Raw genomic sequence first — 12571 nt, 5'->3', positions numbered from 1 at the left:
GCAAATCGTGATTAGGTGTGTTGGAAATACTAGAACAGGAAAAAGTGTGATGACCCATTATTATACGAACTGGCACATACTGTGTTAGCTCTGCCTTGTTGTCAAGTTTGTGTCGAGAGATTGTTCAGCGCTTCGAAACTAATTTTAACGTACTCGAGGACAAGAATTGCTCGCGTAATTTTAAAAGACATAATGATTCTGATGAGTAAATTGATAGATTTGCTAGTAATTTATCTAGATTTCATTCCATTACATAGAATAATGAACATATTTTGCACAATTGCGAGATTCTCAGAGAGGATGGGGGGATCAATTGTTTTACAATCCTGAGCAAGGTTCGAGGAAAGTTTTATAACAATAAAGTAAACTTTCTCACAGTTATTGAATGATGATTAGCAGACCTATTGGAAAATATATTGTTGAATAAAAGAATTGTCAATTTAGGCGCGTTAATTTTGGTTTCATAAGGAAAATTTATTAATTTCAATCTGTTTTCTTGCGGCGAATTTTCCTAAGGGATCCTATGTTTTTCGATAGTCCATTTGTCTGGATGTATGGTCTAATCAAAGAAACGATGAACAAAAATACGCGAAAACAGTTCATATTTTTGGATAATATGTTGGTGCTTATTAGGCGGTTCACTTCTGGTTGAATTAAAAGAAATTATGGCCTTTTTTCTAACAAAGGTAAATAAAAAACGAGATGCTTTTGAAGCGATGAACTCTAATGTTTGAGAAGGCTTGCTCCTTGAGGGGTGTAAGTAAAAAAACATACTCTTGGTAAAAATAGCTTAAAATGCGCATTCCATACAAATTGTATGCTAGCTAAAAAACATGCTAACTTTCTACAAAAAATGTTATTTTTCCAGATAAATAAAAAAGCCCAAACATACTAAATCAAACCTCGAAAACTAAATATTTTTTTTAGTTTTACTTACTCAATATCAATAAGAACGTGACACCCGTCACTTTTGGTTCCTTTATTTATGTTCTGATAACGTTTAACCAAATTTTGTGAAACCACAAATTTCTAAAAAGTCAATTTCAAATCATAACATCTATTTCTTCTGTTTTTCACTTTGATTAGGTTTGGAAACCTCTGGTATCATAGTACCGTCGTTGTTCATTCCTTACATGGATGTTGTCATCTACTCACAAAAGTATGCGTGCAACGCCCGTCTGTCGAGTGCGGAGTGGAGAATGTTTTCCAATTCCCTCAAGTTGGCAGTAAGCTGGCTAGCGTGAGTGAGGTGATTTTAACAAACTTGTGCAACAAAAGCGTCCCGACTGAGGGGTGAGACAACAGCTGTTCGAAGTGGTGTTTGTGTTGTACAGTGAGAGGCAAAATAAAGTGCCCACCTTACCAGTTTTCGAATTTCTCTCATTGATTTGGTTCAAATTAAAGTTAACACACCTAAATCTTTTGTGATATTTTATTTTTGATGTTCTTTTAAAGTTGCACTTACGAAATTTTGATAAAAAAAAGAATTTTACTTAAAGAAAAAGAAAATCAATTTGTATTGAAAAAAAAGTAGTGACAAAAATAAGTGCCCACTTCCTTCTTGGCCCCAGAAAAGATGATTTAAGAAAAATAAAAAGCAATTTAATAGTTAATGTGTCCTCCTTTGGCCTTAAGGACTTGCTGGAGGCTCTTCGGCATGCTTTTCACCAGGTTTTGTAGGTGTTGTGGATCTAGTTCTTCCCAGGCGCGCTCCAAGGCTTCAAAATAATTATTTTTGTTGGTAACACCAGTTTTTTCAACCCTGGCATCGAGAATCGCCCACAAATTCTCGATGGGGTTGAGGTCTGGGCTTTGTGGAGGCCATTCCAGCGGTTTAATCCGACAAGACCGGAAAAAAGACTTGGTCTTCTTTCCAGTATGCTTCGGGTCGTTGTTCTAGAGAAATATGAATTTCTCTTCAAGGCCCGTCTGGATCAGCGAAACCTCCAGATTTTCCAGCAAGATGTTAATGTAGGAATCTGCCATCATTATTCCGTCGATTTTCACGAGGTTTTCTACTCCACTCCATGAAAAACACCCCCAGACCATCACATTTCCTCCTCCATGCTTCACCGTTCCTTGGATGTGGTGCTCTGCATCACACACGAGCCCGCCGCTCTCGGTTAGACAGCTCGAGCTTCAGGAGCGCCACATCCAAGGAACGGTGACGCATGGAAGTGTGATGTGATGAAATGTGATGGTCTGGGGGTGTTTTTCATGGAGTGGAGTAGGAAGCGTCGTGAAAATCGACGGAATAATGACGGCAGATTCCTACATTAACATCTTGCTGGAAAATCTGGAGGTTTCGCTGATCCAGACGGGCCTTGAAGAGAAATTCATATTTCTCTAGAACAACGACCCGAAGCATACTGGAAAGAAGACCAAGTCTTTCTTCCGGTCTTGTCGGATTAAACCGCTGGAATGGCCTCCACAAAGCCCAGACCTCAACCCCATCGAGAATTTGTGGGCGATTCTCGATGCTAGGGTTGAAAAAACTGGTGTTACCAACAAAAATAATTATTTTGAAGCCTTGGAGCGCGCCTGGGAAGAACTAGATCCACAACACCTACAAAACCTGGTGAAAAGCATGCCGAAGAGCCTCCAGCAAGTCCTTAAGGCCAAAGGAGGACACATTAACTATTAAATTGCTTTTTATTTTTCTTAAATCATCTTTTCTGGGGCCAAGAAGGAAGTGGGCACTTATTTTTGTCACTACTTTTTTTTCAATACAAATTGATTTTCTTTTTCTTTAAGTAAAATTCTTTTTTTAATCAAAATTTCGTAAGTGCAACTTTAAAAGAACATCAAAAATAAAATATCACAAAAGATTTAGGTGTGTTAACTTTAATTTGAACCAAATCAATGAGAGAAATTCGAAAACTGGTAAGGTGGGCACTTTATTTTGCCTCTCACTGTATTTTGTTGCATGCAATCAGGGTTGAAATGGGCTGGTGGTGTATCAGTGGAATAATTGCAAACATTACATAGAAAATAAGAAAAAGTTTGAATTAATTTTCATTAAATTTGATCAGTATAATATATGAACATATAATTTTGTATGTTCATATTTTTATTCATATTGATCAAATTTAATGAAAATTAATTCAAACTTCTTCTTATTTTCTATGTAATGTTCAATAGACTTTCATGTTCAAAATAAAGGCTAGTTATCATTAAAGCAATTATAGCAATTTACTCTCAATAGAAAATAAGGTTAAATGGAATTTGATTTTGTTTTCCTTGTTTTGAAAATTTATAACCAGTCCAATACTGGCGAAAGTAAAATTTATTTAGCGACGCTGTCCCTTGGTTGCCGTCTTGAGAAACACCTCTTAGACGTGACTTCTAAATATGTTTATTACTGCAAACAAAAGTAATTATAAATTTGTGGATTCCCAACTTACTTTCAAGAAAGTTGGTTTTTCAACTGTGGCTATATTACAAAAATGGAAGGGATTGCGTTTCTTCAGAATGTGTGCCTCCTTCTAAAAGTGAGATGGATAATGTTAAAAATTATTATCGTAATTTACAATATATACATTACAAGATCTTCGATTCAAATAAGAATGCAAAGGGTGTCGTCAATCGTGCTCAGTATTTCCGAATTAGCTGAATTTTGGCAGTAGATATTGAACTCCATCCAAATTGATATCCGCCTAAAAAATATCACAATATTTCTTTTGGTATATTGTAAACCCTGCTTTGAAAAGAAAACACTGTTTCCTGTAGTCAGCCAACCATCATTTGATATTTACTACATCTGTTTATCACTTACGGTTTTCTCATCGTCAAAATCCCAATCCGGCGAAGCTTGCCGATCGGTAGTGACGATGGTTGGTACTACGTTGGGACCCGCACCCGGAGAGTTTTGAGGCTCTTCCGGAATGACGGAGAAACGGCCCCGCTGTAGAAACGGCGAGGCTGGACCGTAATTTCCTGCAATGAGAACGAGCAACAATTGTTAGTTGAGCTGCCTTTTAACCCGTATAGGCCTGAGTGAAAGAAAAATTACTAAAAATCTCACCGCTCAGCGAATACTTAACGGATTTCAATTATTTTTTGTCAGTATACTTGTACACATATCTAGTTTCTAAAAGTGGTCAAAGAATCTCGGGAATGTTCATGTGGCCGGAGTTATTGCGGTGGGTCACTGGGTCAGGTCGGGTGACAAGGGTTTCGTGCTTATGTGCCCCTGGAGGTAGGCAAAATTCAAGTCACAGATAATATCCAGAATCGGCTATAATGTAGCCACTATATCAAGGAGTTTTAAGAAAAACGCATCAGCGTAAACCTTCTGATAATCGATTAAATTGAATAATTATGTCAACTGTATTTGATTGATCTTACAAATGACCATTTTTGGGTCCCCGGGATGCTTCAAATTTATGATAAACTGCACAATTTGTACCTTAACATCTGTGTCAAGCTTATGGGAGCGCATTTTAATGAACTATTATGTTCGATCTATACTTTTAGAGTTTTGAAATGGTTAAATACCTAACAAATATAGAGCCGGTTCTTCAGGACATCAAGCCCTATTGGTCGCATCTGGTACACTCTAAACGGTGCAAAACTATTCATTTATAATGTTGAATATCAGATCTTAATGATTTATGCAAAATAAAATGAATGCCTTTGGAAATAATTAAAGATAACTTGGCATGTCCCAAAAATCACATTTTTCTACCCGACTTGACCCAGCGACCCACCACAATAACTCCGGCTACAGAAGTATTCCCGAATTCCTTCGGCCATTTCTTGAAACAAGAAATGTGGGCCAGTATACTGACACAAAATTATTTGAATCCGTTAAGTATTCGCTGAGCGGTAAATGTTTTAGTATTTTTGCTTTCACTCAGGCCTATACGGGTTAAGCTGTGTGTTTGACAAAAACTTACCAGTTTGTGGTACCAGCCGAAATCGACCCACAGTAGTTTCGGGAGGGCCCGCTGGGGGAGCCGACACCCGAAAGCGACCGCGTCGCGTAGTTGAGACATCGTCTATTCCGTTTGAGATGTCGTCTTCCATTACATCTGCGGGAAAGGAAAGATACGAACTTTATGTTAGAATTTTTTTTATATTTTAAAGTAAGGTGAAACACTAATCCCTCTGCAAGCAGCTTCATATTTGAATTAAAATTTCCTATTTTTTTATATTTGCCCCATTCTATTTTTAGAATTTATGTCGATATTGATAATTGTGCACCTGGTTCGTCATCCGTCGACTCCCATAGAAATCCAGTCACATAGAGTGACAACTGTCGATGGACTCGAGTGACAGAGCCGAGTCGAGCGAAATGTTTGGTCAACAGTGGCTTCAGTCGAGTCGTTTTCGATCGATTCGACTTACAAAATAGGGTCCAGAAATACCTCAGGAGCTCAAAAACAATCTATAGGCACAAATCAATTAAATTAATTAACTCATTACGCGTGGTAAAGATGGACAAATTATGGGTGAAATTATGAAAAAAATCCACGTGCTCGGCTGGGATTTGAACCCAGGACTCTTGTATGCTAGACGAGCGCTTTACCAACTAAGCTACCGAGCCACTTGGTGACCCAATAACTGAGTTGGTTACAAGTTTAGAATTCAAATCCCTACAGACCACGCGGACCCCTTTCATAACCAATATCCATCCATCTCTTGTTCCTACACACGCGGAGCGAGCGAGTGCGATTTATTTAGTGTTGAAACTGTTTGCCTATCGTACCTACATCGCTTCCACAACAACTGTATTGTGGAAGAGTAAAGATGTGGGAAGGCTATCAACGTGTCGTTCTCACTCAAGTGACGACATGACTACTACAGAGAGGCAGTACACTCTAATATAAACTGACACTTATATTGAGCTGTTCGGTAATCCAATCCGCATGGTTATTAAATTGGGTTCAAATCCCAGCCGAGCACGTGGATTTTTTTCATAATTTCACCCATAATTTGTCCATCTTTACCACGCGTAATGAGTTAATTAATTTAATAACCATGCGGATTGGATTACCGAACAGCTCAATATAAGTGTCAGTTTACAAATCAATCAGTTTTTTGACGTTGGATAACGTCTTACGGCAAAACGAAAATCGCTCGCGTCGCGAAAAGTGGTTAGATTTTAACTGTTAATAACATACTAATGCCCGGATAGATTTACGAGATTCACGCACCAATCGATTGGAAATCTTTCCACGAATCTACTCCAATAATGAAAACTATTGAAAAATAGGTAAACATCGAGGCATGTCTTATTTTTCATAGAAAATCACATTTTTCTTGCTGTTATAAGGTTTTGACGTTCTGAAGTTTACATGTACCGTAATTTCAGGTGAAATTGATCATTTTTCATGGTTTTTCTTGTCTGTTTTCAATAATATTGAAAATGCCAAACAATTGAATGCAGGAAAACAAGTACGATGGTCAGCCTCTTTGGCTCATGTGCCAAAATTTTCTAACAAATGTGTTTTTAGTGCTAAAAATCATCCCTTAATAAGAAATCGGGGAATCCCATTTCGGGGTGGAATTGATCACTTAAGAATGCAATTATTGTTATTTTTTTAAACGACTCTACATAATGAATATGAGCTCCCTGAATCCGAATATGTTTGCTAAATTCTTAATAATGTAATATTTAAAGACATAATGAATAATTAATTTCAAGAATTGCAATGACAACGCCTAAATGTATGCAATTTCATAAGAAAATCCCTGATATCTAACAGAAATTTACAAATTATTTGTTTAGAACTAGAAGTTTATGGATGTTTGTCAATACTACACCGTACATGATTTTTAAATTTTACAATATTGTCATAGAAATAAACATTCTTTAACACACAACTTTAACACAACTTCATAACACACAATTCGACAATATTTACGAAAAACACCGTTGATTCCCTGCAGGTTGCATTAATATTTGCACCTGTTATGATGTATAGCTGGGCTTGTCAGATGATTATGGTGATATCTATGCTGCCGAGATCACTATAATGAATTGTCGGGCACATCTGGTAGATGTAGAGGCACATTTTCTCGGATACCACGACGAAGCATAAGAAGTTCTTTATGGCGTGATACTTCTTCGAGTATCAAAAGGAGACCATCATCGTGAGAGGCAACTTCAACATCGATATGAGCAAACAAAAGAACATGGAGTTCGCGGACTTCATGGAGAAGTACCTCAAACTGGCTTCGGAACCCACTAAGTAACCAATCTTTGTGAATCATTCGTGGACCTAACGTTCAACTGGAATATTTGTTTGGAGAGCAAGAGTTTCCGCTCATGCTACTTGCATCGACCAATTCTAGCGGTGTTGAAGTGATAATTGAACCAACCAAATAATAACACACAATGTCCGACCATAATTTTTCATTTTCATTTTGCAGCGTTTGGTGGGGCAATGAGAGCGCAAGTCAGTCCAAAGCCGGGGGAAGGGATAGGTAATGGCCGTAATAGTCTATGCGGATCACTTGAACACCATCGGAAAGGATAAGAAGGGTTGGGGTAGGGTATAGGGAATGGAGAAGACTTGACACAGTAATGCAATTAATGCTGCAAAATGTAAATGTGCTGAAAGCAATTTAATTTGAGTTTTGAAGTTTGATTTGACTTAATGAAATTCCAAATAGACCGGCCATTGTACAAGTAAGAAAGAATAAGCTGATCGCTTTCCAGAAATATTAAAAACAACAAAATAATAACAATATGAGAGTGATGCTAAGGGCTGCTGATGGCACGATGCGACGCTTTAGGAGATTTTGATACTGATTGAACATTACTATAAAGAGCGCAATTCAAATGATGATGATAACTTTATAAACTTTATCTATTTTTGCACTGATTGACGATGCTGATTTATATAAAAATATTTGATATTATTAGTTCATTTGTTTGTGTGATCTATGAGTTAATGAAGTAGAAATTTTACATACCCTTGATGATTATACTTCCCTGACCAGAAATATTCTATTTTGAGCACTCTTTTCGAAGCTATTCTATCTAGGTATCCATGTACTGCTTTCAATCCTGAAATTATTCTTATTGTGCATGCTCATGCATTATATTAGTGATGCTCATAATCATGCAACAGATAAGAAGGAGAGAAAGAGAGAATATAGGAACAATGATTAGTAATGAGTTAATTATGTAGTTTTGTTAGAATTATAAACAATTAAACAGTAGTAATGAATAGCTTATAAAATGACTTTGCAGCACAGCTGAGCCTTTCGGATCTTAAGACCGATGTATAAAAATAATTTGTTTCGAAATTGTCCGCGTGGTCTTCTAGTGCCCCTATTAGATAAGAATCAGTCATAGACATACATACCGAATGCTCGCCATGACCCTATGACCAACATTTGTGTATGTATAGCCTTAGCTGATGTGGCTTTTCTAATAGGTAGTTCTTTCACTCATTGATTGTCTTCAAAACCTTGTCAAGTATAGAAAATTGATTTTATTTCATTTATTACTACATTGAAGCTACATTGTACTTATTAAGTATTAGGTATTATTTTCTTTTTATCACTATTGATATTATCAAGGCCAGAATTCCCAGTGAGTTAAGAATTTTATAGTACTAGAACACCATAGAAGATCACTAAACATTACCTATTCATGGAACGGCTTTTTGCTCTATTATTTTAGGTAGATGCTATTGATCTCCCTTTGCTCCTATCCGCAACCCGGTGCACGCGCCCTGTTGGTTTTCGAAAACCTCGTATAAGATTACATACCGTCAATGGCATTCCCAATTATTACCCCACATTGCACATTCAAGGGTCTGATTGTGCTCCTAACCCACCCTCAGTTCGTAATCTTCCCGCCAGTTTGAAATTATATTTTCCCGAAGTGAAAGTAATTTTGATGAGTGATAGCCTAGTGCAGCTCAACTGCATAGTACAGTAGTTTAACCAGAATGTTAAGGTCATAAGATAAAATCTAAATTTTGTAATAAAAAGGTTGCCATTGCTTTGAAATTCACCCAACATCTAATCAAAACTACTACCAACAGCGATCAATTATCAAAATTCATCGCTCCCTGGAAAATATAATCCCAAGCCCAGGGAATAACACACAATGTCCGACCATAATACGTCAAAATCGACATGCAATAAATAGTGTGAAAATTGATTAGATGTTAAGCAGTACAAATCTTTCATAACTTTGTGACGGTCTTAAACCAGGAAATAAAAGAGGCTTACGTTATCCAACGTCAACTTGGCGATCGTATCTCGGAAACAACCTCTTAGGTGTTCAGTTGGGGCTGTATGGTAGCTCTCTTTTGATTTTTGGGCCTAGTACATTTATGTTTTACTCTTTTTTTTTCTGTAGAAACATGACTATAGGCATCCTTCAGTTTTGAATAATTCAGTTTCTTGTTTACGCGTTGAGAAGCAACATGAAGATGTATGTTGTTAATACAGTCAAACCTCCCAAGAGATCATCGACTCGTGGAAATATCGAGTAATGGAACCGAAATACTTTGGAAAGCTGTTTGAAGGGACCATCATAGTAACCATGACATTTTATTATTAGTATGGTTCCATGAGTCGATATCGAGTCATAGAACGTCGACTTATGGAGGTTTCACTGTAAATGCACTTTTTGTAAATTACTTGTGTTTTTGAATACAATACCTTTCATGAACATGAGCATGAGCATAGATGCTACTCCATGATTGACCAGAGCAATCGAAGTTGCACAGATTTAATGAGTGAGGCTTGGGATTAGCTTATCATTACCAATGTCCTTATGGTCATCGGGGAAAGAATGTTAGTAAGACAACCATTGTTGCTATTATAGACCAAAGAATCTTCTGCATCTCCACAGTAGGGCGATTCAAATTTTAAAAATCTTTGAAAATCCAATCTCCCATACGCTCCTTACTATCCTTACCATAAAAATAGTGTTCTGTGAAATTTTCAGCTTTCTAGGTGATGATTTAAAGGTGGCCCCTGATGATTTTCCTGATGGGACTGTATTGCGAGTATGGGCAGTCAACCATCTTGACTTATGGATGGTCGATACGAATGAGTTGAAGCAAAGCACACCGCTTAGTGTTTTCACCCTGAATGTTACGCTTATGAAGAATCATGATAATGACTCCAGGAGCCATGATTTGTGATCCTGATATCATGACCTAACCAATTTATGAATTTCATGGCTTGCACATCATGTTTTTTTTTCGTGTATTAGCTTAAAATAGTGTACATTTAGGGCATGCGTAAAAATAAACAAATTAATGAGTCCAGGCTACCTGTCAATGGTTTTCTTTACCATCCCAATGATTTTTTTTTGTTGGAATCAGGATTCGAACCCATAACTAGGATAATGGTGTGCTGGATACCTGTGCTAAAGCTGCTGATGTGATAAGGTAGGATAAAAGTTCCTTATAAACGAAGCCACTGTGTGTGTTAACCATTACTATTTGCCCAGTGATTACGAGTAGAAAGAATTCTCTTCGGCGATTGAACAACAGTGATTTCCTTTTCTCACCCAGTGTTGTGAAAAACTCAATTTCTCATAACTCACGCTTGAGATTTTTCATGCGTGAGTTGTCAATCACGCATCTCAGCATTCAAAATATTATGGATGAGTTGACTCACCTTTTTGACTCATTGGGCGGTATGAATAAAAAGCGTTGAACTTTACTATACATGTAGCATCTACTCAAAAACAAAATCCACAAAGTTTACTACACTCTTGGTATGAATAAAAAACCATTCGAACATGTAGTACCTACTAGTAATCCTTTATAAGAGAGATTCGCGGAAGCTGACATTTCTGTCAAAGTGTGAGCCAATCGAGCAGCGAGAGCTGTCAAACGCCAAACGAACATGCGTTATGTTTGTTTTGAAATTTTCTTGAGGGGTAATGTAATCCGCTTGAAATTATTTCGGTAAAAGTAGTTTAGCATGAAGCGAAAAAATGAAATACAGTTAATTGTTTTCATGGCTACCTAGATGGTCCCTTGGACTGTGATCTAACTGGTTTTCTGTTCTGTAACTCGATACCTTTCTAACTCGATGGTCCCTTCAATATCGAGTTAGGGAGAATTGACTGTATTTTTCTTTTTAAAATTTTTGTCAATGCGATTTTTAGTTGCTGATTTTTTTCGGCTATTTATTAGTTTGGATATGTAGCTTAAAGATCTATAACTAAACAAAATACACTTTTTAGCAATGAGTAAGTCATGTTCGTATTACAATATTATTTTCGACACCGAGCAAAATCAGCACTGCTGGACTGTTGCCAAATCATTCCATTTTACTTTCACTTATTTCTCTATAAAGGATCACTAGTACCATCTGGGTACCTACGAGGAAAAAATCTTTAAGTAAGTATTCGTTAATCTTCGATAAACTCAAAACGTCAGTGGCGCCAACGTCGGCTATCCAAATGTGGGCAGTATGACCATGATTATTGTTGTGATTGAATTTTTATAAGGACAAATACACGAGTGCATAGATCCATACGGCACCGCTCAAACGTCAAATAATGAACTCGTGCATCGGTCCATAGGGGAATTGGGGATAAAATGAACACCCTAGGCAATTTTCTTGTTTTCTTGCTCATGCATGTGTCAGATTCTTTCTAATTTGCCCAGAATTGAAGAAGAATGTTTATGCAATGAAACAAGTTGAAATATTGTGCTGGAAATTGAATTTTATCAACATTATTGTAATATCCAAAAATTCTTTCCACAGAGTCAATGTTTCAAACATGTGGGTAAAATGGACATACATTCCAAGAATAAAGCATGGTGCTACGTTTTGCATAGATTTATGACATAATTACTGTAAAAAAACAAACATGTGCATTTTACCCACAGTTTCCCTATCGGTACCCTCGGCTTTGACTGCTTTTAATCTGAAACACTTTTTAATTTGACCCCCGCTAATTTGCACATCGTTTAAATTAAAAATAGTATTGTTCGTTTTGTTGAGGAATAGATTCTCATGCACATTTTGAACGTGGAAAAATAAATACTCACACGTCAGTTTCTATGGCACTTTCATAGAAGCACGCAACTTGCATTCAATGTACAATCCAACATAATGCGTTACATTTGCGTTACTTGTTGGTTTTGTTAGCTACGACGCCATCCAATATATGGCAAACATGGTGGGAGAATATTTTGGTGTGACAAAATTATTTAGGTGTGAGTCTATTAGAGGGCAAAATCCTCAATAATCAGATATACATTTTTTCGTTGTGCGTATGGTAACTAGATGTTCAAATAAAAAATGAATCCGGATGGTTTACATGAGGTACCGTTCGAATCGCATATGCACTGTACTGCCCATAAAGGCATAACTGGCTCATATGGAAATAGTAGGCATTGAGAAAATTGCGCTCGAAGTTTGAGTTTTGTATTCTCATACAAATGTTCATAATTTTCTAGTACATTTCTACATGCCATATTTATTTAGCACCACCGCACAGATAACTCATTTTGCTTCTAGGCATTAGCAAAAAATATAATCTTGAACACAACTCACGTTTTGCAATTGTAATTCGGGTGGAAAGTTCATATAGAGACTGTTATGCCTTTATTTTTCAATATGGGACTGCACC

At 36.9% G+C, this 12571-nt stretch overlaps 1 protein-coding gene across 7 annotated transcripts in view; it reads right to left on the bottom strand.

Moving 5' to 3' along the window:
• LOC5570887 overlaps nt 1–12571 on the bottom strand; it is a 299528-nt gene that overhangs the window by 264860 nt on the left and 22097 nt on the right. For 6 of the 7 annotated variants that reach the window (XM_021852635.1, XM_021852637.1, XM_021852638.1 and 3 more), the window contains 2 exons: nt 4899–5033; nt 3776–3936 (listed from right to left, as the gene is read on the bottom strand). In XM_021852635.1, coding sequence (XP_021708327.1) covers nt 3776–3936; nt 4899–5028 — 291 coding nt within the window. In that variant the 5' untranslated portion in view covers nt 5029–5033. Of the gene's footprint in view, nt 1–3775; nt 3937–4898; nt 5036–12571 lie in introns of all 7 variants that reach the window. The other variant, XM_021852636.1, reaches the window with a different exon arrangement.

This window comes from Aedes aegypti, chromosome 3 (assembly GCF_002204515.2).
Source record: "Aedes aegypti strain LVP_AGWG chromosome 3, AaegL5.0 Primary Assembly, whole genome shotgun sequence".
Taxonomy (NCBI): domain Eukaryota; kingdom Metazoa; phylum Arthropoda; class Insecta; order Diptera; family Culicidae; genus Aedes; species Aedes aegypti.
The sequence above is the reverse complement of the archived record's forward strand: the minus strand, read 5'-3'. Positions and strand labels throughout refer to the sequence as shown.